Source organism: Nyctereutes procyonoides, unplaced genomic scaffold (assembly GCF_905146905.1).
Source record: "Nyctereutes procyonoides isolate TBG_1078 unplaced genomic scaffold, NYPRO_anot_genome, whole genome shotgun sequence".
NCBI classification, from domain to species: Eukaryota; Metazoa; Chordata; class Mammalia; order Carnivora; family Canidae; genus Nyctereutes; species Nyctereutes procyonoides.
This window is the reverse complement of record NW_026575133.1, coordinates 32,804,812-32,831,068: the sequence shown is the minus strand read 5'-3', so window position 1 is coordinate 32,831,068 and position 26,257 is coordinate 32,804,812. Positions and strand designations below refer to the sequence as shown.

The window sequence follows — 26,257 nt, the reverse complement described above, 5'->3', positions numbered from 1 at the left end:
CCTGGGTGGCCAGTGGCCCCGAGTGCAGAGCCCGGAAAGGTCACGCAGGGACAAGTGTGCCCAAGGCCCATCAGGTGGGGATGGTGGGGACACCGCACGGGATTCTCATTTTCTTTGCCGTTTTCCTTTATCTTACCAATCTCCTACCACCGGATGCAGGGCCCTTGCAGAAGAGGGAAGGCGCCAACCGGGGCCCGGCGGGGTGGGGGGAGCGTGCTGGGTGGCGACCCGCACTGCAGGACCCTGGGCGGGGGACGGGGAGGGTGATGGCCAGGCGGCCTCCATCTGTCCGGCTATGACATACGGGCACTTGTGGTTTGTGAGTGTCCATGTGGCAAACCCTGGGCCGCGGCGAGGACTCCGTGTCTGCTCGACACCCACACCCCTGCGGCCCAAGAGCAGCGGCGCAGGGGCGTGTGATGGATTCCTGCACCCTCGGGGTGTCCTGGGGCTGAGAGCCCCCCTGCGTCTCAGCAGGGAAGGCCAGGCCTCCCCAGGCCCAGGACCCTGTGCAGCTGGGTCACAGGAACCGTGGGGTCCAAGGGCTGGCGGGGGGCGGGGGCAGTCTCCCTGGCAGGGGGCAGAAGGAGCCCAAGCTTCGGGGCTTCAGCCACACCCTGGCCGAGCCATGGCCTCTCCAGCCCTTGGTGCCCCAACGAACAACAGGGTAACGGGGTGGTGCCCTGGATGCCACAGGAACCAGAGAGGGGCGCAGAGAGGGGACGGCACAGGCGGCGAGTTCGGAGGCTGCTCGGCAAGTCCGGGGCTCCCCCTCCATCGGCAGCCGCGCCCATCCCAAAGGAAGTCCCTCCAGCCCCGGACCCAGCCCTCTCCTCAGACCCCCCAGCCGGCAGCAGCGCCCCTCTGCCCTGATCCGCTTGCCCGGATAGACATGGACGGTCCAAAATGAAGCCATCACCCGGGGTGTCAGGTGGGAGCCAGGCCGCCATGTGCTGTGGGCTCCACCCTCCTCAACACGAGGTGAGGTCCCCCCAGAGATGCCCACGCTGAGGAGCCCACGTGGGCCTGGGCGGCCGCGCACCTGCAGCCCTGTGCCAGACCATGGGCGGTCCCCGGGCTGAGGCCTCCGGGGTGAGGGGACGGGCAGACAGGGTGGCCTGGCTGGAGGACCTCCGACAGGCAGCAGGACGGTAGCCCCCGGAGCAGAGGGGCCCCTGCTCCTTGTCATGCCAGCCCCTGCCTCTGCCCTTGGAGAGGGACATGGGGAGCCCCTGCCTCGGAAGAGCAGGGCTGATGCTGGGACAGGGCACGTGACACCCTCCCGTCCACCTGCCACCCGCCACCCTCCAGGCCAGTGTCCTCCGTGTCAAAATCAGTGCCTGCCGGCCAAGGGGCCAGTGAGCGAGGACCAGCCCTCTGAGAGGTGAGGACGCCGGGGAGTCCGGGCTGCCTAAAGGGGTCACGGGGGTGGCCCCATCCCGGCCCAGGAGGCGTCAGGCTGGGCCCAGCTGGCTCCTGGGCCACACTCACCCTCTCCCCCGCCAGGCCTCTTGGAGGCTCAGGGGCCACTCTGTCCACAGGGGTCACGGGGACAGCCTGCGGGGCCCAGCAGGCCCTGATCTGGAGTGGACCAGCTGGGGCAGGGGACGCGGGAGGAGCCAGGCCCCAGAGGGGAGAAAGCCCCCGACGACCCCGAGGCCACCCCGAAGCCCCAGCCTCACTGCTGCACACCGTGTGCACCCAGCGAGCTGGCCCCTCCTGCCCAGGCCACGCTCCGGGGTGGGGTCCTTCCGTGGCAAGGACCCCCCCTTCCCAGCTGGCCTTCCTCCTCCCCCTAGAGTGCTCCCCCCCAAGCCCACTCTCTTCCTGTGGCCTCTGTGCCCGGCAGGCCAGGGTGGGGCTGGGGGACTTACGGGGCACCCAGGCTCCCCCAGGTCCTGGAGGAACGAGGATCACAGGGACAGGGGCTGGGCTCCCGTGAAATCAAACTGACAGGAAAATGTGATTAATTTGCTGCTTAAAGAGACAGTCACAACGACTTAAAAAAAAGAAAAGCAGCCGCCCTCCCTTCTAATCAGCGGTGCGGTCTGTGCCCAGCGCCCACCCAGGGAGGGGGGCTGACGCGGCTCTGGCCCAGCCTCTCGGGCGCAGGGGCCTCCGCACATCGGGGGGCGCCTCCCCGGGCAGGTCCAGGTGGCTCGGGGCCATTGGGCCGGGGGGGGAGGCAGCGGGGGCCAGGCTGCCTGCAGGGTCTCCGGAGTCGGGGCGAGGGTGGGGCCCCCACACGCTGGCAGCCACCTCGCAGCCCCCCGGGGGTTTGCCCCTCCGACCGCAGGCCCTGGGCTGGGAGCCCGGCCGGGCAGTCGGCAGGTGAGTGCCCAGTGCGGGCGGCGCGCGGCGTCCAGCTCGGGGGCCCGAGTCCCCATCACGCGGCCTGACACGTGTTCCCCGGGGAGCTGCCTCTGGGCCCTGGCACCGCCCCACACGTGGGTATCACCTCACAGGAGCCACTTCTCCCCTCAAAGGGCCCGGCAGCCCCTGCACCCACGGGCTCCGCGGGGGCCCGGCCTCCTGGCCGCGGAGGGCACAGGGGCCGAGGCTCTGCTGGAGCACGGAGGGGGCGGGAGGCAGGGCCAGGGAGGACCGCACTGTCCCTCCTTCCCCGAAGCCCACCGCCCGCCAACCCTCCTGGAGCCCTGGGAGGTCGCCCTCCCTCGTCCCTCCCGCGACCCGCGACCCCTGGCTGCACCAGCAGCGCTTGGACTGCGCCCCTACGCTCGCCCCCTTCGCTCTCTCCGGTTTAAACAAAGCAAGATCACGACCCGGTTTCTGTTTCTTTCATTTTCTTTTTGGTGTTTTTGGTCTTTAAAGTGACAGAAAGGAGAGAGGAGCCAGGCTGCGTTCCTTCCGGAGTCTCAACGTGCTCCACATGGCGCCGTCGCAGGCCCGTGGCCCGGGGAGCCCCCGCGAGGGGTCCTGACGGCGGTGCTGGGCGCCAGGCGGGACCCCACTTTGGGAGGAATGCAGGGAGGTGGGCCCCCTGGTTCTCAAGCGCACGGAGCAAGCCCGTCGTCGTCGCGGGGCTCCTGGAACTTCACAAGCCAGAGCTGACGTGTGGGGAGGGAGGAGCCGCGGTGCTCCTGGGCTCTGTGCTCCTCCCTGGGGCACCCGGAAGCAGGCTGGCCAGAAGGCACGCGGGGTCCCTCGGGCAGAATGGGGGTGTGGAGGGCACCCCCGAAGTCGGAGGCTCCAGGACGGCCGCGCCCTCATCGTCGACGACCTTGAGGAAACAGAGAGGGAAAGAGGTCACCTCGGGCCAGGGCTGGCGGACAGGCCCCGGGGTCCGAGCACCGGGTCGGGCGCCCACTGTGGGTCTTCTGAGCCAGGCTCCTCGGGCTCCGTGCCTCCCCAGGGGCCCTTGCCACCCTGGCGTCCCACCTCCCAGGTGGGGCCCCCGACCTGCGCCCCACCTGTGTCCACCCACCTCCACAGGACCCTGAGTTTCCCAGAGAAAGGTGAGGGATCCGAGTAATTGGAAGTCCAGACCCCGGGGCTCTCCGTGAGGGGCCTGCCGTTCTAGATCTTTCCGGCCACTCCTGGCCTGGCGGGCTGTGCACACGGCCCTGGGGCTCACGGCTCAGAGGGACCCCCGCGTGTCACCGTCAGGGTGTGGGACTGATGCCCCGCTGCAGACACACGCCCTCCTGGTTCGGGGAACCTCTGGGGTTGGGGCAGACCCTCCCATAAGCAACCCTCCCCTGGCTGGTGGGCAGTTGAGCTTCAGCCCTGCTTCTCCGTGCATCCCCACCTCCCAGGGGACCACCCAGGGCTCCAGACGGTCATCCCTGGGCAGGCGGACCCAGCCGTGGGGCAGACGGGCCCTCAGCCCAGTGTCCCAACGCCACCTGCCCTCGGACACAGCAGCCAAGGCTGCAGGATGGGAGCCCCCGCCCCAGTCCAGTCCAGCGGCCTGGACGCCGCAGGATCAGCCACGACGTGTGAGGCCGCGGCGGTTTGGGGAGCCTGTTCACGCAGCGGTCGGACGCCGTGCCTGAGGCCCCGGGAGACCGAGGAGGAATAAGTGATAAGAATATAAAAACTAAGCAGCCAGAAAACGAGGCAAATTCAATTCAGAGCAGAGCAGGGCAGACAGGAGACCCTCCTGCCAATGGTGCGCACGGGCCACACCTGTCCCCCGCGGAGCCCAGGGCTGGCGCTCGTGTGCGTGTGGCAGGGGCACGGGGCTCCGCGTTCGTCTCCGCTGGAAGCAGCGTCCTGACGACGCCCCGGATGACAATCACGGAATAAGAGACGGCGCGCGAGCGCATCATTGAGGCCGAGGGAGACGAGGTCTCCCGTCGCTGGGCCGCGACGACGCGAGCATACGCACCACTGACACGGATAAATCTTAAATGAAAAGAACCGGGTTCCGGAGCGCCTGTCGCGGGAAGTGAAGACAAAGCCTCCCTCCACTTACACATAATAAGACCCCGACACAGAGCCACCCTGACCGCAGCCCCGCTCCGCTGCCCGAGCCCTCGAGGGGGACAGAGGGGGTGCAAGCCCGCGGGTGCCTGGGAGGAGCCCGACCCCAAAGCAACCCTGTGCAGGGGTTGAGGCTGCGTGGAGGGGGCGAGGCCGCCAGCTGCGTGGCAGGGTGCGACCAGGTGGACGGCCCCCCTGTGGTGTCACCGAGGCGGGGGCACACAGCCCGTCCAGGCCCAGACCCACGACACATTCCCGGGGGCCCAGGAAAGCCCCGGGGACCGAGGTGCAGAGGGCACCCGCCCCCCACCCGCAAGCGGCCTGGCTGGAGGGGAGGGAGGGACTGGCCGTCCTCCGCGCCATGTGACACGGCCAGGAGTCCATCATCCTCTGCGGCTGCGGCAAACCAGAGCCTGCAGGCCCCAGGGTGCAGGAGGGGCAGTGGGCACAGAGGGCGTGAGGTCGGTGTGAGCACAGCCCTGGTGGTCGGGGCTCAAGGGGGGCCCAGGGCGGCTTCCCCAGGTTACTTCTATTGTGATGACCACCCTGGGGGTGCCGTCACCCCCTCCCTCCTCACAGACAAGGGGATGAGGCTCAGAGGGGCTCAGACCCTGACCGAGGTCACTCAACTCAGCTTTGAGGCCAGGATGTGAACCCACGTCCCAGGGTGGCACACGGGCAGCTGGAACACTGTGCCCTGAGTCCAGGCCTGACCACACGCCCCGCGGGGAAGGCTGACTGCTGGGTCCAGACTGGCTCCAGGTGGCCGGTCCTCCGAGGTGTCTGCCCTGACCTGCTCCCTGTCCCACCCCTGGCTGGAGGCCCCGACTCGGAGTCCCGAGAGAGTGTCCCCCAGAACGTGGATCCAATGTCGCGGGTCATGGGAAGCTGTGCCAGGGGAGCCTCAGGGTCGCTGGGTGAGGGTGGCAGCTGCCTCCTGGAGAGGAGCTGGATGGAGTCCCCATCCCCGTCCTACAGCCACCACCCCCCTCTGGGCAGGACAGGCCCGGGCGCGGCCAGCCGAGGACGGCAGGTTCCCACCCAAGGACCAACAGTCCCTCCTGGAGACACGTTCCCAGGTCGTAGCCGACCCGCCAGTACTTCAGCTCTCCCAGCGGGGGCAGCTGGGACCCCCAGGAGGGCCCCGTTGGCAGACAGGAAGGGGCATGGGGGAGAGGTGGGGAGCCCCCCTGCACCAGCTGCTGGCCTCAGGGCCTCCGGAGAAGAGCAGGTCTCCTAGGAACCCGGGTGGGACGGATGGGCAGGTCCCTTGCGCCCGGGGGCCCTTGTGGCCAGGAAACCCCTCGGCATAAGCACAGCCCCTGCCACCCCACCCCTTCCTCCCGCCCCCCTGGGGGGGACACTCGTCCCAGAGCACCCCAGCCCTGCCGTCCCTGCGGCCCGGCCCAAGTCGGAAACAAAGGGAAAGGTGAGGTCACTACTCAGGTCTGGGGCAGATGCAGCAAGAGAAGCCCGTTTCCGGGGCTCCCTGGGCGGGGAGACACCCCACTGGCCGGGACCAGCGCAGCAGCGAGGACGCCCCACCAGCTCCGGGGATGGGCTTCCCTGGAGTCTCTGGGGAGGCCCGGCGCCCGCGTGCACCACGGAAACGCTCCGACGGCCCCTTCCCAGGTCTGCCCCTCGCTGGCCCCACCGACCTCATGGGGTCATGTCCCCCACGGGGCCCCGGGATCCCCACATGGGCCCCGCAGTCACGGCCCTCCGAAGCCGCCCTGCTTGCTGAGCCGCGGGCGCCCCAGTGACGGGGGGTAGCTGAGCAGATGGGGTGACCAGGGGGGTCGCCCGGCCCCACGCAGGGCCGGGCCGGTGGGCACAGCCCGGGAGGCACGGCCGGCCCAGGCCCCACGACGGCGGCCGGACCCGCTGGTCTCACACTCGGCGCAGGAGGTGGCCTGTCCCTAAACCAAAGCCATCGGGGCAGGTGGCGGCCGAGCAGCGGCCGCATCAGGAGCGAGACCCCCGGCATCCTGGGGCGAAGCAAAGGCAGGCAGCCGCTGGCCTGGCCGCGCTCACGCCCCCTCCGGTGCAGACCCCCGCGGCGGGGAGACGCCCCCCCACGACCCAGCGCCTCCTACGGGTCTGCTGTGCGGCCGCCCCGCTCACGGCCTGATGTGCCCCGGGTGACCCAAGGGCCCCAGCACCTGGCCACACGCACAGGAGCCCTGCCGCCTGGCTCTGTCCCTCCGCGCGGCCACACCCTCAACCCTGCCGGGACCAGTGTGGCCTTGGCTATGGCCCCCGGGCACCCCCACCCCGCAGGACGGGCCCCGAGGTTCCTGTAGCCCCGTACGCGCAGGCTGCACCAGAGACCCCGGCCCGGGCTGGAGATCCCCGGGCCAGGGAAGTGGGGGTGCAGCCCCGTCCCCCTGGGACACTCAGAGACCCGGCAGGAGGCCTTGGTCACGCCCACCGGAAGCCAGGGCGCCCAGGAACGCCAGCGTCGGAAATGCCACCCTCCAGAATGCGGCTGGAAGACGGCCGTCTGAAGTCCCGTTTCCCCAGAATCCAGAGGGTTTCCACGGGGAGAGGCCGCGGGGAGAGGCCGCGGGGAGAGCCAAGCAGCCTGCTCCCCAGACCCCATCCCCGGGCTGCCCCCCCCAGCTGCCCTCCAGCCACAGCCGGGAAGCCTCTCTCCTCCCTGGGTGCTCCGGGGTGTGGGCACCTGCCCTCCTCTCCTCTCCCCTCTGAGGGGTCCGCCCAGCAGGGGTGCTGGATGCACAGAGCTGGGCCTGGGACTGCACCCTGGCTCTGCGCCTCCCCTGAACCGGTGTCCCCATCTGGGGGACAGGGTGCCCCAGCCCCACCCCCCCAGTGACCCAGGGCCGGGCTGCCAGGGTCTGAACTTGCAGAGCCCCACCTACCTGAAGGGAGACCCCACACAGAACAGCCAAGAATGGACGGGTGGGGGGGCAGGAGCGTGCGGGGTGAGGGTGCCGAGCTGGGGTTCGTCAGGCACAGCGTGTGCAGGGAGTCGGGGGAGCCTCCCCAAGGAGGAGACACGGAGCCACCACGTGGCGAAAACCCCGGGGTTCTGGGGCCTCCCTGCCCTGGAGCCTGCAGCCCCACCACCGGGTCCCCCGGGGTCTGCAGGACATGGGCACCCTCCTTCCAGGAGTCCTGCCCCACCCCCCGCTCACAGCTGCCTTGACTTAGAAAAGCCTAGAAGCCCAGGGTCCGTAAGGCTGCTGACGGACAGGCTGCGCACGGCTCCGCGGGGACGAGCACGTTCGCTGCACACGGCCTCCAGCACCTTCCTGGGGCGCGTCATGGGGTACATGGCACGGGGGGGCTGCGGATGCCGCTCACGCCCCAGAGGGCAGAGGGGGTCCCCCGCATGTCTGCTTATGTTCCAAAGGGAGGAGGATCGGCCAAGGCCAAGCCAACGCCGGGCACCTGCAGGGTGCTCCTAAGGGGCCTGGTCGCGGCAATCTGGGACCCTCAGAAATGTGCGCAGAATCACGAAACATGCCCCAAAATGTAAACGGCAGGAACATCTAACCATGGAAAGTTCAGCCAAATCAACGACCCTGTGCTTTGAGGTCACGGCGACGGCAGAGAGAGGAACCGGGTCGATGCCTTTGGCGGCGGACTCCGAGGCACAGGAGGGCCAGGCCCCGGGGTCGGGGAGACCCATGGGGAGCCTCGCGGGGTCCCCGCTCATCACCCACGGGGGACGCTAGCGGTGTGGTCGGTCTGAAGGCATCACGCGTGTGACGCGTCCCCTGTACGCGAGGTGGCTGAGGCACATCACGCGTCAAACAGACGGCGCACACGCGTTTAATACACACGTTAACTTTTACGCAGAAAATTAACACGGTTGACCCTTGAATAACGGTTACGGGGATCAGGGGCGCGACCCCCCGATGCCCAAAGACCCACGGTCACTTTGACTCCCCCGGAGCGTAACTGCCAACAGCCCCCAGTTGGCCGGAAGCCTGACCGACGGCGTCGCCGCTTCACACGTGCTCCGTTCGCCGTCCTAGGACAGAGGCGGCCCGAGCAGAGGGGAGGTCGGGACGACACGCCAGGGACGCGCGATTTCATCTCTACAGACATTCTCGGTTCTGCCGCGTGTTTAGGGAAGAGCCTGTCAGGTACAGTGAACGCGGGCAGGTGAACCCCGTGTTGGTCGGAGCTCGACTCCACGGGAGTCTCACGAAGAACCCAGACTGTCCGCGTAGGAGACCGGAAACGCGACTCTAACAGCTGAAGAAGGGGGAGCGCTGCGCTACAAAGACCCGTCACAGAGTCGCGATCCGCTGCTAAAGGGCTTCGCAGGTCTGCGCCGGGGAGGCTACGCGCGGCCGGGAGCAGCGGGGAAGCCCGGGAGGACCCGGGCCCCAGGGGCTGGCCGGGCCCGGGAAATGCCCCCCGTGAGCCGGAACCCCGAGGTGGGCCCAGCGCACCTGCCGAACACCCCGTGGGGATGCGACCGCACGGGCACCGGGCAGCAGGGAGTGGGGTTCGCGGAAAGACCCGGAGTGCGTGTGACACGCACAGGGACAGAGCCCCCGGTCCTGCCCTCGCCCTGTTAAGACTGAGCCTCAGAGTCCCGGGTGACCGGGTGTCCCCGCGGGATCACTAAGGACGGGACGGGGTCACGGGGCCCACAACGGGCGGCCGCCCTGTGACAGGGTGCAGAGTGTGGGTCCTTGTCCGTGGGCTCTCGGGCCTCGGAGCCGGGGTGGGTGCCGGGGCCAGGGGTGCAGAGGCCGGGGGGCCCGGGGTCGCGTGTTCAGGGCGGCACGGAATCCGTGAAACCAGGGCAAAGCGCCCTGTTCCGCCCCGCAGGCGTCTCCCCAGGGGAGGGGCTGCACCTGCCAGATGGCGCCCCCGCCCGGAAGCCCCCTCACCCGGGTCCCGGTGCCAGGAGGCAGCTGCCAACACCCGGAGTCTCCCAGCAGCGCTCCTGCCGCCCCCGGCACCCCGGGCGCTGCCGGAGGAGGTGGCAGGGACGGCGCTGGCAGCGGGAGGCGGGTCCGGGCCTGGGCGCCCACGGCAGGCGCGGAATTACAGGCCTTCGCTTCCTTCGGGAACAAAATAATTACAAGCTGCACAGAGGACCTGAGTCCCCTGAAAGCAGCGCAGGAAGTCGGCTGAGAGCCACGTCTTCAGGAGCGGAAGCACCTTGTTATTTAGACTCGGGAGAGAGAAAAGCCGGTTCGGCGCCTGCGGCTCAAGGACCCTGCTCCCAAAGGGAGACCCCGCAGGAAGGTGAAACCGTGGGCACCGCCCCACCAGTAAGCTCCCCGCCTCCCCGGGGCGACCCCGCCTCCCCAGGCGACAGCCACTGCAGGAGGCCGTGGCCAGCAGCCCGGGGCTTCGGGGTTCGGGGTGCAAGCTGGCCCTGCCGGGGGGACCTCCACATCCCCGAGAAGCGAGCACCCCGAAGCTAAAAGGGCAAAGCGGCCCCAGCACGGCCCGGACCCACGGCCCCTGTGCACAGCCCCCCGGCAGGGCAGCAGACCCTTCTGGAAGGATGATCCCTCCCTCAGCGCCCGCCCCTGCAGGGTCCAGTCCACCTCACCACCAGCTGAGCCCTCCCCGAGCCCAGCCAGCCCCCGTGGAAGAGGCCGGCAGCCCGAGCGGGGTGCACACGCGGGCCCCTAAGCCATGTGCTGGGCAGACAGGAGGAGGCAGGGGTGGAGGGCGCCCCGCAGGCTTCAGGCCCCCACCCTGGGGCCAAGCGATTGCACCGGGACTCGGATGAGGATCCACAGGGTCACCCGTGAGGCCGCCCGGGGTCCCCACGGGAGGGGGGCAGAGGGGGTCCCCAACCACAGAGGTGGAGAGCGGGGTGATGCCCGCACCAGCCCTGGCCTCTGGGGGCCACCAGGGGCTGGAAGGACCCCTGGAGCCTCCCGCGGGGGCGCAGCCCGGAGACCCCTCGAGTGTGCGGTCCGGGCCCCAGAACCAGGAGAACAAACTTCCTTCAGGCGGCCGGCCGTCCGGGTGGGTGGCACTCAGGGTAGCGCCGGGAACCCAAGGGCGACCAGCGACACAAGACCCCAGCCCCGGGCGGCTGCCGGCTAGCACTGCGACAGGGGCGGCTGTGTGACCCCAAAAAGCTCCTGCCCTCCAAACCCCCCACTGAGGCAGGGCGGGAAGCGCTGCCCCCCCCCCCCCCGCCCCGCTCCACAGGATGGGACCGCTGCGGCCCTCCCAGCTCACGGGGATTGGGGGAGGCGGGGAGGCGGGTGCCACAGCCCCCACCTGGCCCCGGTGCAGCCCCGCCCACGCCCCCCCCCCCCACTGCCCAGGACAGGCCCCGGCTCCGAGGGTGGCGCAGGGGGTGCCGTGGGGGCTCCCGGGACAGCTGGGGGCCGCTCGGGCCGCTCCCGATGCCCGTGGGTAACAGCGCCCCCACGGGCCAGCCTCCGCATGGGGCCTGCAGGCAGGACAAGGCCCATCCTGTGGGCGCACCTGCCCCACCGCCCGGCTCACCTGTCCCAACCCCCCTCCCCCATTCCCCTGAGCACTGGACCCAGAGTCACCTCCCAGCCAAGACTCAGGCACCCAGACCCCAGCCGGCTGGGGCCGCAGCGGGGGCCACCGTGGTCCCCACGCTCCAGGAGCCAATGCCCAGCACCCCTGGGTCGGCCCCTCTGGGGCTCAGACCCCTGCGCCCCGCTTCTCTCTGCCCCCCATGGGCTCCCCATCCTGGCCTCAGCCTCTGTCCTGCCATCCCTCGCCTGCTGACCCACGAACAGGGCCATGCACCCCCTGCCTAACACGCCCCGTGCTGCCCTTTGCTCTGAGGACAAGGCCGTCCGGCCTCCAACCCCCACGCCCGTCTGCCTCCTCCCCCACCCCGGATCGTGCAGGCTTCCTTCTGCCACAGGCACTCGCCCTCCTTTCGCTTAGGACGCTCACCCCCCAGCCTATTAGCTCATGATCAGCTCACCGTTCGCGCTCAGCCATATGTCACCTCTTCCAGGAAGCCTTCCCGGATCCCCAGTCCAGGTCAGCTTCCTCGCCAGATGCTCGCTGTGGGGCCCTCGTCCCTTCTCAGCACGTTCCTGTGTGTGATTATGCACAAATGTGGGCGCTGGGATTCACGGGGTGAGGCCCGCGGTGTCCCCCATCTAGTGGAGCTCTCAGCCCTCGGGGGCGGGACGCCAGCCTCAGGAGGAGCTGCCATCACCTACCAGGTTGGGGGACTGGCCCCGCACTCCTGGGTGTCCCTGCCCCGCCTGCAGGACCAGCCGAGCCCCCTAAGGTCGAAGTCGGGAGGAGGGTGCCCGTCCCTTCCAGCCAGGAGCTTGACCCCAGGAACGGTGGGTCGGAGACCCTGCCCCGGAGGGGGGGGGCGTGGGAGGAGCCCCGTAAGAACAGCTCCCCCCACTCAGAAAGGGTGTAGGGGCCACTTACAGCGGCGGCTGCCAACAGGTCATCACCAGGCCCCCGGGCACCCCCACCACCCAGCCCGGGAGCCAGTGCCGCAGTCACTGGGAGACAGGCGGGGAGTGAGGCCCAGGGAGGCCAGGCTGCGGGGGCCAGAGCACAGGGGCCAGGGGGCAGGGCCAGGCGGCCTTGGGGCGGCCCTGGGGGTCAGCTCCGTCCTGGGGGCCCATAGCCCCAGTGCGCTGGGGGCTGTCCCTGCCAGGAGCCTCCGTGCCCGGTCCCCCAAACCCAGCAGGTGGCTTGGTGCTTCTCCAGAATGTCCCTGGGCACCCCGTCCCCTCTCAGCCCCCAGCCCCTCTGCAAAGTGGGGCGGGAGCCCCTGGGACAAGATGCAGCACACGAGGGCCCTGGAAGGGCCCTGACCCCACGGTGCCTGCTGGATTCTCTGACCCCTGCTGGTTGGCGGTGCAGATGCCCCCAAGGCTGAGGGGCTCCGGCTGTCCCCAAGCCCCAGCTGGTGACGTGACCTGCAGGACGACCTTCCCCAGCTCCAGCCCTCCCCCCAGGTACCAGCGACCACGACCTCTCCCAGTGGCCTAAGAGCCCCCTCAGCATCGCGGGAGCTTGCAGCAGACCCTGCAGCCCACGGAGCAGTCCCCAGTCTGCCTCTCAAGGAGCAGGCCAGGGGGCCAGGCCCCCAAACAGCACCACTGACCCCAGAAAGCAAGGACACCCCCCCCCACCGGCCCTGCACTCGCCAACACCTGGCTGGCCTGGACCTCACAGCAGAGTCTTCGATCCTCAAAAAACAACTAAAAAGCCAATCAGGCAAAACCGCCTTGTGCTTTGGTGCTGCAACGATCCAGCGTCCTGGCTCCCCAGCTCCTGTCCCAGGGGCCAGAGACACAGAGACAGGAACAGGAAGACGGACAGAGACAGAGAGACCCAGAGGAAGGGGGGGTGGGGGGAGGAGGGAAGGGGGGAGGAGGGAGGAGACAAGGGGAGGGAGGGAGGAGGGAGGAGGAGAGGGAGGGAGGGGGTGGAGAGGAGGGGGAGGGAGGGAGGGGGAAGAGGAGGAGGGGGGAGGGAGGGAGGGGGAGGGGGAGGGAGGGAGCAGGCAGGGAGGAGGGGGGAGGGAGGAGCCCAGGAGAGGCCAGTCTGTGGGCGCAGCCCCTGCAGCAGTGAAACCTGTCTGGCGAGATTCTTCCTCCTTCCCTGTAAACAGGGCGGCCCCAACCCCCAACCCCCAACCCCCCCACGGGGCTGCACTCTCCAGGGGAGGGGGAGGGGAGGCTCCCTGCCCCCCAGGCCCCACGGCCCCGGGTGGGCCCCCTGACCCCAGTGCCGCCCTAGTAAGTACCCGCTGGGACCGGGGACCTCAAGGTCAGTCCTGAGGACACAGTGCTCCGCGTCCCCACCCCACTGCCCTGCCGACCGCCCCCGCCTGCGGGAGGGGTGCAGAGGCAGGAGGGGCCGGTGAGCAGCCAGGCCTGGTGGGGATGGCAGGGGGTGCACAGGCCGGCAGGACCCCACGGAAGGAAGGCGGAAGGCGACACTCTGACCTCCCCCTGGATCCCTCCCCAGTCAGGCCCGCCCGCCCCGCAGGTGCCCCCACTTGAGACCCTCGCTGGCTGGATGCCAGCAGGTTGGTGGCATGCCCCACCCCGACGTGACGACCCCGACATGACACCCCACACGTGACGACCCGAGCTCACAGGGGCTGAGCCTGGTTCAGGAGAGGACGGGGCCTGTGTGGACCCCTGGGAGTCATGCAGGGCAGTGACCCGGGCTGACCCGGGAAGCAGGGGACGGAAGGCTGGGACCGGGCTTCCCGAGTACTGGCAGCGACCTGCCCGGGGGCACCAGCAAGTCAACCCTCCATCCCGCAACCCCCAGTACATGTGGCACAGCAGTGAGGGTCACGCCAGGTGCCTCCCAAGCCCTTCCTGGCCACACATCAGCCAGCCCTGCTGAGGCCGGGGCTTGGGCTGGGGACCCTGGCACCAGGCAGGGGAGGGGCAGGGGACCAGGCGGCCCAGGTCGGCTGAAGGCCACGGAAACCAAGGCAGAGGCCCAGGTGGGGCGCAGGACCGCTGCTCTGGACACAGCCCTGCCCCTCCTGTCGCTGCCTCTGTGGGCAGGGGGACCCCACCGCACGCCCTGTCTGTGGGGGAGGGCAGGGAGGGGGGTTGGCCCCGGGAGGTCACAGCAGGGCCAGCGACCCCCTGGACACCCCCGCCACAGCCGTCTGATGACTCAGAGCCAGCACCTACCTGTCCTGGGGCCTGGGGGTGTCTCTGCCCCCACCTCCCCGGCCACTTCCCGAACCCCCCCACACGGTGACCACAGACACGCGTGGCCTGCTGAGGGACAGCTGCCTCCCTAAGGCCCGTGGCTGGAGAGCCTACAAGTTCTCCCGCAGGGACTCGGGGGGCCAGGCACCAGCCCAGGGACAGGCCCCAGAGCCACCCCGGGAGCCCGGAGCACCCGCGGGTCCAGGAACCTCCCCCCTTCCTTTGTCCTGCCAAGTCAGGACCACGTGGGAACAGGACGGAGGGGGCCTCGGCTCCAGTGTGGGGAGACAGGAGGGTGAGTCCCCTTCCCGTCCCCGAGGACCGAGCGGCCCCAGGGCACCCGCGGAGCCCCCGCCCCACACTCCCCACGACCTCCATCCTTAAGCCTGCTCCTCTCTCGGGGGCGCATCCAAGGGTGAGCAGATCTTTCAGGGCGCTCGGGCGAGGGCCCCCAGACACACGCTGGCCTGGGCGGGGCGGCTCCCGCCCGGCCTGCACACTCACCTGCTGGGCCGCGTTACGTCTCAAACTCCGTTAGCAGCTCCCTGATCTCGGGGGCCACGTGCTGCGCGGCGTTGGCGGCCTCCGTGATCGCCTTCCGGTACATGCCCTTCTTCTTGCGGTTAAATCTCAGTTTGAAAAACTCGGAGAAAGGCGAGAGCTTTGAAGTGGACAAGAACGACGTAGTGGGCGAGCCGAACCACGAGACTTTCGCTTCTTGCCACGAGGGCTCCCCGTCCTCCTTCTGGCTGAGGCTGATGTCCAGGACGCGTGCGGGCCACCAAGGAAAGCCGTGAATCTTACCCCACACGATGTCCCCTACGGCCACCGTCCTCCCGTCCTCAGTCACGCACTTGGAGACGCTCTGCGTGTGCAGCCGGACCGTGAGGGGCGGCACGGTCGGCCTCGTGTCCTTGGATGAGGACCGCATGGACGCGCCGTCCCCGGACGAAAGGTCACAGGTGTCTGGTGACGTTACTTCCGAGCTGGACGACTTGGACTCGTCCAGGCTGTCGCTGCTCCACACGGACTCGCTGGCACAGTCTGCGCCCCTCCTGGGGCAGGCGGCCAGGAAGGCCAGGCTCTCGGGCCCGCGTGGACCCTGGGGACACCCTTTGAAGTCCTCGTCCTCGCCAGAGCTCCCGGAGGACGAGTCGGCAGCCCCGCCGCCCGCAGTGCCGTGGCCCGGGAGCGTCGGGGAGCCGGCCCGGGGGCCTCGCCCGCGCCCGTTGAGCGCCTCCACCAGCTCGGCCCGGTACACGGGCTCCCGCGCCCCGGCCCCCGGGCGGTGGGGCTTCAGGCGGATCTTGGGGGGCGGCAGGCCGGGGCCGGGGGGCCCGGGCCGCGTCAGCTTCAGCTTGGGGATGCAGGCGGGGGGCCCGCGGGGGTCGTGGCCAGTGCCGTGGGGGGCCTGGGACGGGCAGAAGGGCTCCAGGGACCCGTGCACGCGCGACGGGATCTCCACCACCTCGCCCTTGCCCTGCGGGGTGCTGTACGAGATCTTGATGGCCGGGCTGCGGGCCACCGGCGCCCCGTCCTCCTCCCGCCTCTCTCTCTTGCTCCTCCTCGCTGTGGCCGTGGCATCGCCGCCACCGCCGCCGTCAGGGTCCTCGAGCTTTTGGGGCTCCCTGTCGGGGCCGGGGCCGCTGCCCCCCCTCCTGCGGGGCCGAGGGGCAGCCGGGGGGCCGGGGCTGGCCTCGGGGGGGCTCAGAGTGCTCTTGCACTTCTCACAGAGTACTTGGCGCGGCCGCAGGCGAATGGGGCTCAGGGCGAGCCGACCTGGGTCGCGGTTCCGGGACAGGCGCCGGCGGGTTCTCTTGATGGTCCGGGGCGGCGGCTGCGGGACCCACTGCCGGTAGGTGCTTCTCAGCCAGAGCGGGGGAGGGAAGGGGGCGCCTTCAAAGTACGGCGGGAACGGCGGCACGAGGGGCGGGGGCGGCTCGGGGCCGGTGGTCTCGGGGGGCTGGTCCCCGCAGGGAGGGGGCGGCGGGCCGGTCCCCAGCTGCATCGCCTCTCCGTCCTGCTCCAAGGGGGCCGGGCCGTGGCAGCCGTTGACGGGCAGGTCCTCTGGCTGGGGCAGCGGAGCCGACAGGGGCAGGCCAAAGAGGCCGGACCTAGCAGTGGGGAGACAGAAGGGGACAGTCAGACCGGGAGGACGCCGCTGCGCCCAGTCCCCACCCCCAGGGCCCCGGCGGGATCCAGGTGCCGCCTGGGGCCCAGCATCTGCAGGTGCGTCCGGGGGCCTGACAGGGCCAACGCCCCCACGTGATCCCAGGCGAGGCAGCCCAGGGATGTGCTCTGCGACGCCCCGTGACCAGCGCGGAGGCCACCTCCCGGGTCGCTCAGGCATGCTGTCCCCATCTCGGCCACTGCAGACCTCCCCAGACCCCAGGGTAGGCACGTGGGCCCTGGAAGCCTGACAACAGAGTCTGGGGGTCTGGGGGCTGCGACATGGCCTGACTAGGCCCGGGGGGGGGGCAGCTGCTCTGCAGCCAGGGGCCCTTGTTCACCGCCGTGTCCACCCACCCCTTCCTCCCCGAGGGAAGACCCCACACGTGCTCCCTATGGGCCCGGGACAGCCCGTCGGACCCGGGTCGCAGGGACCAGCAGGGTGTAGGGGGCCTGGGGGGGGGGGGCGCAGTGGCAGCGCTGGCCTGAGGACAGGAGTTGGCCAGAAGCCCGGAGCCCTGGGCCCGGGAGCCTGCTCCCTCCTGAATGCTGAGCTGGTCCCAACTGTCCCCACTGCCCTGGGGTGGGGGTGACATCCACTCGGCCCCACCCAGCACATCCCCGAAGGACCTCCCCTCCCGCCTGGTGCCCCCAGGCCCTGCCCTCAGACCCCCGAGGGCAGGGGACCAAGCAGCAACACAAGGCCGTGCGAACCACGGGAAGGGGACACGAGAGGGCAGGAGGCCCACCTCCCAGGAGGACCCACAGCCAAGGCCAAGGGCAGGACGGCACCCCCAGGGCTCTCCGCCGGGACCTGCCCTGCTAAAGGCCTGCTCTGCCCCCGGGGGGTGCTGGACCACGTGGCCCCCATCTGGGCACTTGGCGAGGTGAGGGGGTTGGTGTAGAAAGTCAGTGGTCAGAGAACCTTCCAGAGCGGACGGAGGGCCACCCCCGAGCCCCCGAGCCGAGCGTAGCTGCATCTAACTCATGAGGGGCCCTCGGCGCCGCGGGAAAGCGTCCACACTGTCCCCAACGGCGGGGAGCAGGCCCGTCCTCCGCCGTCTCCAGCGGCGAGCGCGCGTGACTTCGAGACACACGTGATGTGATCTTCGAGATGGCTCCGCTAAAAGCTGTTGTTCTTGAAGCGCGAAAGCAGACTTCCGCCAAGTTACGAGAGCCGAGGCGTAGGCCCGGCGCCTTGGTCCTCACCCTCCACGTGGAATCCGACCAGGGTAGAAACAGCGACTGACGCTCCGCTTTCCCGATCTCCAAACGATCTCCCCGTTTGCTGTGTTCCAGAAGAGCCCAGGCTAGCCAGGAGGCGACCGGCCACGACGTCGCCGCCCCCGAGCGCCAGGGCCGGGAGCCGGGCACGGAGGGCACGGGACGCCCGGGGCGCTGCCTCCCCGGGTCGGTCCCCGCGGTCATGACGTCCGTGAATTAACGAAGACGGCGGATGTCCCCGCGCGAACGTGGCCCGTCTTCGTTTAATCCAAGTTTGCGGTAAAAGCTGGAAACCACCGTTTCCCTCCTTCCCATCAGGTTCTCGTGTGCTTGTGGCCACGCCCGGAATCTGGAGTCCTCGCGGGGGCCTGCGGGGTCGGGGGCTCGCTCCTCTTCGTGGCCAGAGTCCAGCAAACACAGGTCCGTGGCCACCGGCCCCCGGCGCGGCCGCCCTGTAACCTGTAGCCGGGACTGAGGGAGGAGGGCGAGCGGGGGCCGTGGGGAGGCCGCGGGGCCAGCGTGGGAGGGGCTTCTGCTCTGGTGGGGGAGCAACCAGGATGAGCACCCCATCCCCTGCCCGTTCTCCGCGGGCCTGATCGGGGTGACCGCGGGCACCGAGTCCTGGCCGCACGCGCTCGGCTTCCTGCGCTCGGCAATCCTGGGAAGCCGGGACCGGACGGCCTGCACGCCAGGACGAGCGGAGACTCTTGGGGACCGGGGTGACAACGGGGACCCCGGGTCGTGCCCTCACCTGGCCCTGGGTGTACAGACCGCACGGCCCCAACCGTCACCACCAGTTTTTGCGAGTGAGGACTGACGGGCGCACAGCCACGCGCGTTGGTGCCGGGACGACCGCTGGCTGCCCCCCCCCCCCCACTGCTGTGGCCCCGCTGAGCAGCCCGGCAGATGCGGTGCGGATGCCAGGCCCCAGGTTGTCCCCGAGCAGCAATCCACGGGCAGTCCGCGGGGGTCCAGGTGGGGAGACCAGCTCCGCGGTCGTGCGGACAGGTGCGTCCCCAAACCTCCCCGGGTGCCCCGGCATCAGGGCGCAGCCTGCACCCCACACTGCGTCAGCCCTGGTTCTTCCCCCTGACCAGCCCTGCCACCAGCAAGCGCAGGATTCTGAGCACTGACCACACATGCTCACACCGAGGCACATGCATGGGCACGCACGCACACGTGTACACACGCACGCATTCACACGGGCACGCACGCACGCGTGTACACAGGCACACTTGTATACACAGACTCGCATTCACTCGGGCACATGCACACACTCACTCTGACCTCCTGGGCCAGCGTCCTCACTGCCCCTTGCTGTTAGGGTTGTCGGGATCCCTCCTTGAACCTGTGGGACCCCAGGAAGGGGCCTCAAACGAAGGGGTGCTGGCCCACCCCGGAGAGCCATGGTGCCCCTGCCAGACAGGGACACCCAGAAGACACACAGTGTGAACAGCCCCCAAGGAGCCCCTTATGGGGCAGCCTCACCCCTGGGAGGGCACCTGGAAGGCCAGAAAGTCATCCAGGCCGCCTGGCCCCTCCCGAGTGGGCACCTGGGTTGAGGGTGAGGAACCGAGCACCCCAAGTACTCCCCGTGGGCGTGACACAGGGCCACAGTGATGGCTGCAGGGCCTCCGAGAGGAGACCCCGTAGGCAGGTCTGTAGACCAAGGGGATCCCACGGACGCGGAGGGGTCTGCGCACCAGGCAGGATCCACACCCCCAGGCCCGGGAAGGCTGCTCCCAGGGCCCCCAGCCCACCTTTACTCAGACCATGAACAGGGCTTCACTCCTCCCCTCTCCTCATCTGCATCCCCACTGCCCCCCCCAACGCTGCTGGGAACCAGTGCACACCCGCTCCTGAGACCCCTGCCCTGCCCCCAAGCCCAGCCCTGTGCCAGCCTGCCGTGCCCGCTGGGGCCCAGGGCACCCCAAGAGCAAAACCCCTGGGCAGCCCTCTTCCCGTCACCCTGAACCCAACCCAACCCACCCTGAACCTGAACCCAAACCAACACATCTTCGGCCCAGGACCCTCCTCGGCAGGCGCCCATGTGCCGACGGCACCCTTGGGCAGCCCACGCCGGGGTCTCTGCAGCACCCTCTCCCCGAAGGCAGGCGGGGCAGGTGGGGTGGGGAAGGCCCCGAAGCTGGGGCCCAGGGGGTTGCCCCGTTGTGGCGCACGCACCCCTCAGGGAGTCCCTGCCTGTCTAGTAGAGTCACAGGCCCTTGGCCAGACACTCAGGCCCTGGCTGGAGCCGGAGCTCGGAGGGAGGGCCCTGGGCACAGGCGGGTCAGGCGCTGACCCCTCCCTGCCCCGCAGCTCACACGGGGCACCAGCCGGGCTCCACGGAGCGCTCGGAGCCCTGGCCCGGGGCCTCCCCATGTCAGGCCTGCGCCGGGCACCACGGCGACGACCGGAGGCCCCGTGACTCTGGCACCGCGGCGGCCACACTTCCTTCCCAGAGGCGCCCTGCCCAGGCCACACCCACAGCTGCCTGGTGGGTAAACAGCGGCCAGGGAACGGCTCCCTCCCCGGGCGTCCCGGCCCGGACCTCCCGCCAGGCAGGGCCACTCCCCACTGACGGGGGACAGGGGCTGGGGGAGGCCGGGGCCCGGGGGCAGGGGGGCGCTGAGCTCACAAGAACCGCACAGGCCACTGTCCCAGGAGGGATCGCAGCCCCTGGGCCCCCGCGGGGCGACCCCAACTGGACTCCGGGGCATGCGGTGCGACACCACCCTGGTCTGCGGCTCGCCCACGGGGCCCGGCCCCTCCGTGAGGCCAGGCTGTGCTGACACTGGCCCTGGCCCAGGCCCAGAGGCCCCGGGCAGCCCGGCACCGCCCCACAGGTGATCCCGCAGGCCCTGGCAGGCGAGCGGCCAGAGACGCAGCCGGCTGGGCCCAGGCGAGGGACCCAGGCCCCCGCTGTCCTGTCCCCTGCCACATTGGGGTCCTCGCTGCCCCCCGGCCCAGTACGAGGACGGAGCTGCGTGTGGGCAGGGGCCTGGAGACAGGGGTGCCGGGCTGCCCAAGGGCTCCACGCAGGAAACAGGGCCCTTGAAGCCGACCTCTCAGCCCGGGTCCTTGGGGAGCTGGGGGAGGGCACACGGCCGCAGCGCCCAGGCACCGCTGGGGACACGCAGAGCCCAGGAGGCTCTCGGGGGGGCCAGACCCCAGAGCAGCGTCGCTCATCCCCGGAGGGTCCCCGCTCTGCCCAAGGCCGGGCCCTCTGCAGGGCCACGGGGCCGGGAGAAGCCGCCTGGCAGGCAGCCTTGGCAGGAGCCCCGCGGCCCAGCCTCCGCTCCCCTGCCCCCCCGAGGTCTCACCCGTGCAACCAGCTCAGCAAACCCCCGGAGCAGCCAGGCCTGAGCTGGCCCGCGGCCAGGAGGAGCCGGCCGGCCGCCTGCCAGAGCTCCCGGCCTCCCCTGCGGCCTCCCGGCTCTGCGGCCTCGGGACCCGAGTGGCTGTGGAACGTGACAGCGGCCTCTGACCCAGCCAGGGCCACGTCTGCCCTGGACCCCCTCCTCGTCCTCCCATGGGGACAGGCCACCCGGAGTCCAGGGAAGAGGTGACGACCCAGCTTCTGGAGCAGGGACGGCGCAGGGGCCCCTCCCAGGTGCCCGCAGGCCTGAGTCCAGACCCCTGCCCTCCCACAGGCAGCAGCCCCGAGCCCCGAGGGAAGGGCAGGCCTCCCCGCGCCCCTGGGCCCACCTCTGCCCAGGGAGCCGGGGAGAACAGCTTGGGGGGGCACAGCCTGGACACCCGGGCGGCCGCTTGTCCAGGGCCACACACGGGAGGCGCCCCTCCCCCACGACAGACCCCGGATCTGCGGGACAGGCCATGGGGCCAGGCTGGCACATCCGGCCCCTGACTCGTGGGCTCAGAGGTTTAACCGCCGCCAGCATCATCCCAGCGGATGATGGGATGCAGCAGACCGCATCCCTGTGTCCGCTCTGCGATGGCTACCGCTGCCCATGCCCCGCGTCACCCCGTGCTGGCCAGGTCCCCTGAGTGGCAGCTGCCTACAGCTACGGATCACGCCAGCCTGTGACTCACTGGGCACCTTGCTCTCGGCCCCCCTGGCTCCCCGAGGTCAGGGAGGCTTTGCCCGGTAGGACCTGGAACAGGTGTCCATCCTTGTCTGTCCAGGGACCCTCCCCAGGACCAGCCATCAGTGGCCGAGCCTCCATCCTGGACGACGGGTGCGCCTGGGAGGGAGCGAGCCTGCTCTCCTGCCCGGGGACCGGCCTGCTGGGATTCTTGACTGGCTGGCTTCAGAAGCTGGAGTCCCACCCTCCCGGGGTGGGGTGTGGGTCACAGAGGCCAGAAGCCTCGTATGGGTATGGCACCCTGGATGACTCACAACTGGGGAAGTTTGAAAAACACCAGCTCGGAGATGAAGGCTGGGGGCCTTGGGCTCGGTCACTCCTGCTGCCCATGAGACCATCCCTTCCCCACTCTGGGCCCTGCTGTCCTGGGGCCAGGCCCCAACCAGGGCCACCCCACCTGGGGGTCCTCAGCCAGAGCAGTACCCCCAAACCACCCACAGAACAATGCCCACACCCCTGGCACCTCAGCCTGAAGAGTCGGAGCCTGTGGGGTCAAGGCAGGCCTGGGTCACCAGTACCTCGTAGGGAGACAGGAGGGGTCACGCACAGCACGACGCCTGGGACTCGGCCCAGGTACACAGTAGGTAGTGAACGCAGGTGAACGCATGAGGGCGGGCACCCAGAGCTGAGGATCTTCCCTCAGATCGCAACGCAGCTCGGCAGCGGGTTCAGGTCTCGGGTGGGAGGGGGCTGGGCACCCGGCCTGGCAGCTGCATGCACTTGCTGAGACCTGGGGGGGGTCTTCTCCTCTTGTGAATGTTTGGGGGAGGGAACCCACCCCCCAGAGTGCCAAGGGACAGGGTGTGTCACCCCCCAAAGGCACAGTGAGCAAGCCTGCGGCTGGGCCCTGCTCCGGGGGAGAGAAGGGGACCGGCTCGAAGGCCCTGCCCTGGGGCTGCTCCATTCCTGCGGGAGACCCCGACAAGGATTTGCCGCCAGGCGGGCCCCCCGGGCCTCCACGTCTGTGCGCCAGCTCTGGAGGCCGCTGATAAATGGCAGTTCCTGGCACGTGCCTGGCGCACACCAGGGCACACCGACAGCTGTGGCCTGGCTGCCCTGAACACACCCCGCACAGCCCCACTGTCCTGGACGCGCAGGCTCCCAGAGGTGGGTCGGCGCGTGCAACTGGAGCTCCCAGCGGCTCCTCCCGGCTGGGCAGTGCCCACACCCGGGCGGGGGGCTCCACTGCCAGGCCGGACAGGCCACTGTCCCACACGGGGAGGGGGTGTGGGCACTGAGGGAACGGGCCTTGGGAAGGCCCCGGACCCTGCGGCCCCAAACACCTGGGCCAGGTTGTAGGCGGCCAGTGGAGCCCACCTGATGGCCGGGCCACAAACGGGAGCACCCAACTCTTAATATCGGGAGCCGAGGTCAGAAGAGAGGACGACACCAGAGGAGGCAAGTGAAGCGAGGACGGGGGCGGGCAGGGCCGTTTGGGGACCAAGCCCCGGGGGGGCTGCACAGAGAGTCACTGCGGACCGAGGCTCCGTGGGTGGCTCCGGTTACAGCCGAGGGTGGCCGTGGCAGGGGTGACGCCCACGAGTCCACGGCTGCCAGCTCGCATGCCGGGATCCCAGCCTGGCCTGCTTCCTTCCACGAGGGGTGGGGGTGTGGAGAGGGCCGTGTTGGTGTGCAACCTGGCTTAGCTGCAGGCTGGGGAGGGGGTGGCGGGCGTTGGAGGATCGGGGGGCCACGGCCTCCCCTGTGCTGGGTTGGGGAGCCCAGAGAGCAGATGGGGGGAGCCCTCCCTGCCCCTGACACACACACTCAGGAGCAGGAACAGGCCCGGGCTGGCCGTCCTGCCTGGTGGGGGAAGTGGTGGCCACAGCGGCCGGAGACCTTGGCCACCGCAGGGCGCAGGCTTGGTAGCCTCCAGGAGGCTCTGTGGCAGCCCCCTGCCCCCCGCCCCGACCTGCCGGGGTGGGGCAGGGCCACCGTCGCTGTCACCGGGGAGGCCCTATGTGGGGTCACATGACTGTGCCTAAATGGCTTCTGGCACATCTCAGGAAGAGATGGTGCCAGCGGGGTGACTGTTGGGGAGTGATGGTCTCCCTGCCACGGCCGCGAGGCTGCGAGGAAATCTGGGTTCCACGGAGGGAAAAAGTTGGGCCTCTGCGCGGGGGCCATCGGGCGCAGCCGGAGATAAGGCCCGGCGAGCCCGGCGAGCGGAGACATTAGCGCCTGATTAATGCCTAATCACTTATCCGTGCGACAGCTCAGGGCCATGTGACACCGTATCCAGGAGACTCTTCCTGCTGCCGGTCCCTGCAGTGGGCGCAGGTGCCTCCCTCCCCGGCCCCCCCCCCCGCCCCGCCGGCGCCCCCGTGCCCGAGGCTCGGCCCTGCCCGCGCCCCCAGGCCCCGCCGTCCGGCCCGGCCCCGGCGGCCCAGGAGCCCGGGACCCGCACCCGCTCCGGGCGCCCCGCGCGTCCCCCCATGACGCCCCGAAGACAGCGGGACTCCGCGGTGCGCCCGGACAAAGAAAAGTGCGTTAGTCACGGCGGGCGCGCGGGTCGGGGCGCAGGGCCGGGGGCGCACGCGGACCCCCCCCCACCCCCCGCCCCCGGCTCCGGCCGCGCCGGGACCCGCGCCCCCAGCCCCGCGCGGAGCCCGAAGGCGGCGCCGGCGGTCGGAGCCCTGGGTCGGCGGGGCCCGTCCCGAGCGCGCCCCGGGGAGCCCGCCCCGGGGACCCCCCGCCCGCCCGCCCCGCCCGCCCGGCCCGCCCGCGCTCACTTCCTCGTGCAGTCCAGCAGGACCCCCGCGAAGCGGCGCCCCCCGCAGCTCGCCGTGACCAGCAGCGCGCCGTGGGCGACCTGCTCCACCCGCGCCGGCAGCCGGCAGCCCGCCCGCGGCTCCATGCTCCGCCGCCGGCCCGCGCCCCCGCCCCCGCCCCGCCGCCGCCGCCGGGTCAGCCCGCGCGTGACGCCGCCCGCCGGCCGCCTGACGTCACAAAGCTCCGCTCGGGGCGGCCACGGCGGGCGGCGGGCGGGGGGGCGCGGGGCACCGGCGGGGGCGGCGGGCGGGGGCGGGGGCCGGGGGGGCGGGGGGGGCGCGCGCGCATCGCGGACCCGGGGCAGGGCCGGGCGCCCCCCTGGGACCCCCGCCCCGCCCCGCCCCGCCCCGCCCCGGGCCAGCGCCCCCCGCCCCCCGCGCCCCGCGCCCCGCGCCCCGCGGCCCCTGGGGAGGAAGAGGCCGCCCACGCGACACGGGGCCAGCGCTGCGACGGCGCGGGGGCTGCGGCCGCGACCCCTCCGCCCCGCCCCGCCCCGGCCCGGCCCGGCCCGTCCCGCCCCGCCCCGCACCGCCCGGCGCGCACCGCCCAGAGGCCGCGTCCCCGCCCCCCCCGCCCCCCCCCGCCCCCGCAGGACCCCGCGCCCCCCCCCGCCCCGACCCACGGGCCCCGCGAGGGCGCCCGGCGGGGCTCGGGAGCGGGCGCGGGCCGCGGGGTTGTCCTGACGACCCGGACGCCGCCAGGCCCCGCCCCCCGCCCCGCCCCGCGCGCCCCGCCCGCCCCGCCCCGCCCCGCCCCGCGCGCCCGGCCCGGCCCGGCCCGGCCCTGCCGCCACCCCTGGCGCCGCTGGGGACGCTCGGGCCGCGGTGGCGCCGCTCGTCGGGCCCTCTGGCGGCGGCCGCGGGGCGCGGGGCGCGGGGAGCCCCCAGCCTTCCGGGCGGAGGACCCGGGCCCGGGGGGCCCCGGGCACGCGTGGGGTCCGGCGCACAGCGCCCCTCGGCCGCGGGCCCAGGCACCTCCACCAGGCCCGCTCCGGCCCGGCCCCGGCCCCGGCCCCGGCCCCGGCCCCGGCCCCGGCCCCGCGCAGGGAGCCTCCCGCCCCAGAGCTGCTAGGGCTGACCTTGGGGCAGCGATGCCAGGCCGCCCGCCTGCTCCGCACAGGTGCCAGGCGAGCCCCAGATCCCTCGGGCGCCGGCGCCAACTCCGTGCACCAGGTTGCTGGGGCTCGAGTCAGCTCCGGGGCCGCTGGGGACAGGACAGGCCTGAGCGCGTCCGTGTGTGCCCCGGGCCCCGCGTGTGCATGGAGGGGCTGCGTGAGTGAGCAGCACCACCCAGGGCGGAAGGGGCCCACGGCGGCTCGGGCAGGGCAGCAGTGCTGGGTGCTAGGGCGCTCAGAAGGGGGCCCTGTGCCGGGCACCCGGTAATGTGGTGAGGCAGGAGGCTCCTGGGGCCACTCCGGGGCGATGGGACAGCCGGCGAGCGTTTGCTGGGGCAGGGAGGGGCCCACAGAGGGCGCAGAGGGTGTGCAGACCCCCCCACCCCCGCACCACGAGTGGAGGACAGGTGTGAAGAGGAGACCCCACCAGCTGTGTGCTCTGCCCCCGTCAGAAACCCAAGGCAGGACACAGGAATCTGCAGTGGGACTCTGATTTGCAATTTAAAGAGCGATGGTCTAGGGCTCCCCCTGCCCCCACCCCTCCCCAGAGCATCCCTCCCAGCCCAGCCAACTCCCGGGCTCCCCACCCGGGGCCTCCCCACCCCAGTCTCCAATTAAAATGCAGATATCCTTAGGAAGGGGCGCCGACTCCTTCCTGACCGGGGCCCACCCTACACATGCTGATGAGCGAGACCCCCATGGCAGGTTCTAGAGAGCAGGGCCCCAGGCAGCGGGGCTTAGAGGGGCCCCAGAGGAGCTGTGCAGTG

At 71.0% G+C, this 26,257-nt stretch overlaps 1 protein-coding gene across 4 annotated transcripts; it reads right to left on the bottom strand.

Moving 5' to 3' along the window:
- Positions 1-2,787: 2,787 nt before the first annotated feature.
- PWWP2B (PWWP domain containing 2B) lies at positions 2,788-24,579 on the bottom strand. 4 transcript variants are annotated; one of them, XM_055346292.1, is made up of 4 exons: positions 24,337-24,579; positions 14,610-16,219; positions 11,372-11,486; positions 2,788-3,241 (listed from the first exon to the last, which is right to left on the bottom strand). In XM_055346292.1, exons 1-2 carry the CDS (start codon positions 24,459-24,461, stop codon positions 14,623-14,625), a joined length of 1,722 nt encoding a protein of 573 aa, XP_055202267.1. In that variant the 5' UTR covers positions 24,462-24,579; the 3' UTR covers positions 2,788-3,241; positions 11,372-11,486; positions 14,610-14,622. The 4 variants fall into 4 exon arrangements, with proteins under 4 accessions (XP_055202267.1, XP_055202268.1, XP_055202264.1 ...); XM_055346293.1 differs by lacking the exon at positions 24,337-24,579 and adding an exon at positions 21,614-23,893; XM_055346289.1 differs by lacking the exon at positions 24,337-24,579 and adding an exon at positions 17,200-19,446.
- Between the last annotated feature and the right edge of the window lie 1,678 nt (positions 24,580-26,257).

Excerpts from the sequence above, each read along its gene's own strand:
- PWWP2B (XM_055346289.1), bottom strand. The coding sequence starts at position 17,702 with ATGACCGCGGGGACCGACCCGGGGAGGCAGCGCCCCGGGCGTCCCGTG. Across the intron at positions 16,220-17,199 it reads CCCTCCGTCCGCTCTGGAAG|GTCCGGCCTCTTTGGCCTGC; the intron begins GTTCTCTGACCA and ends CCCCACTGCTAG.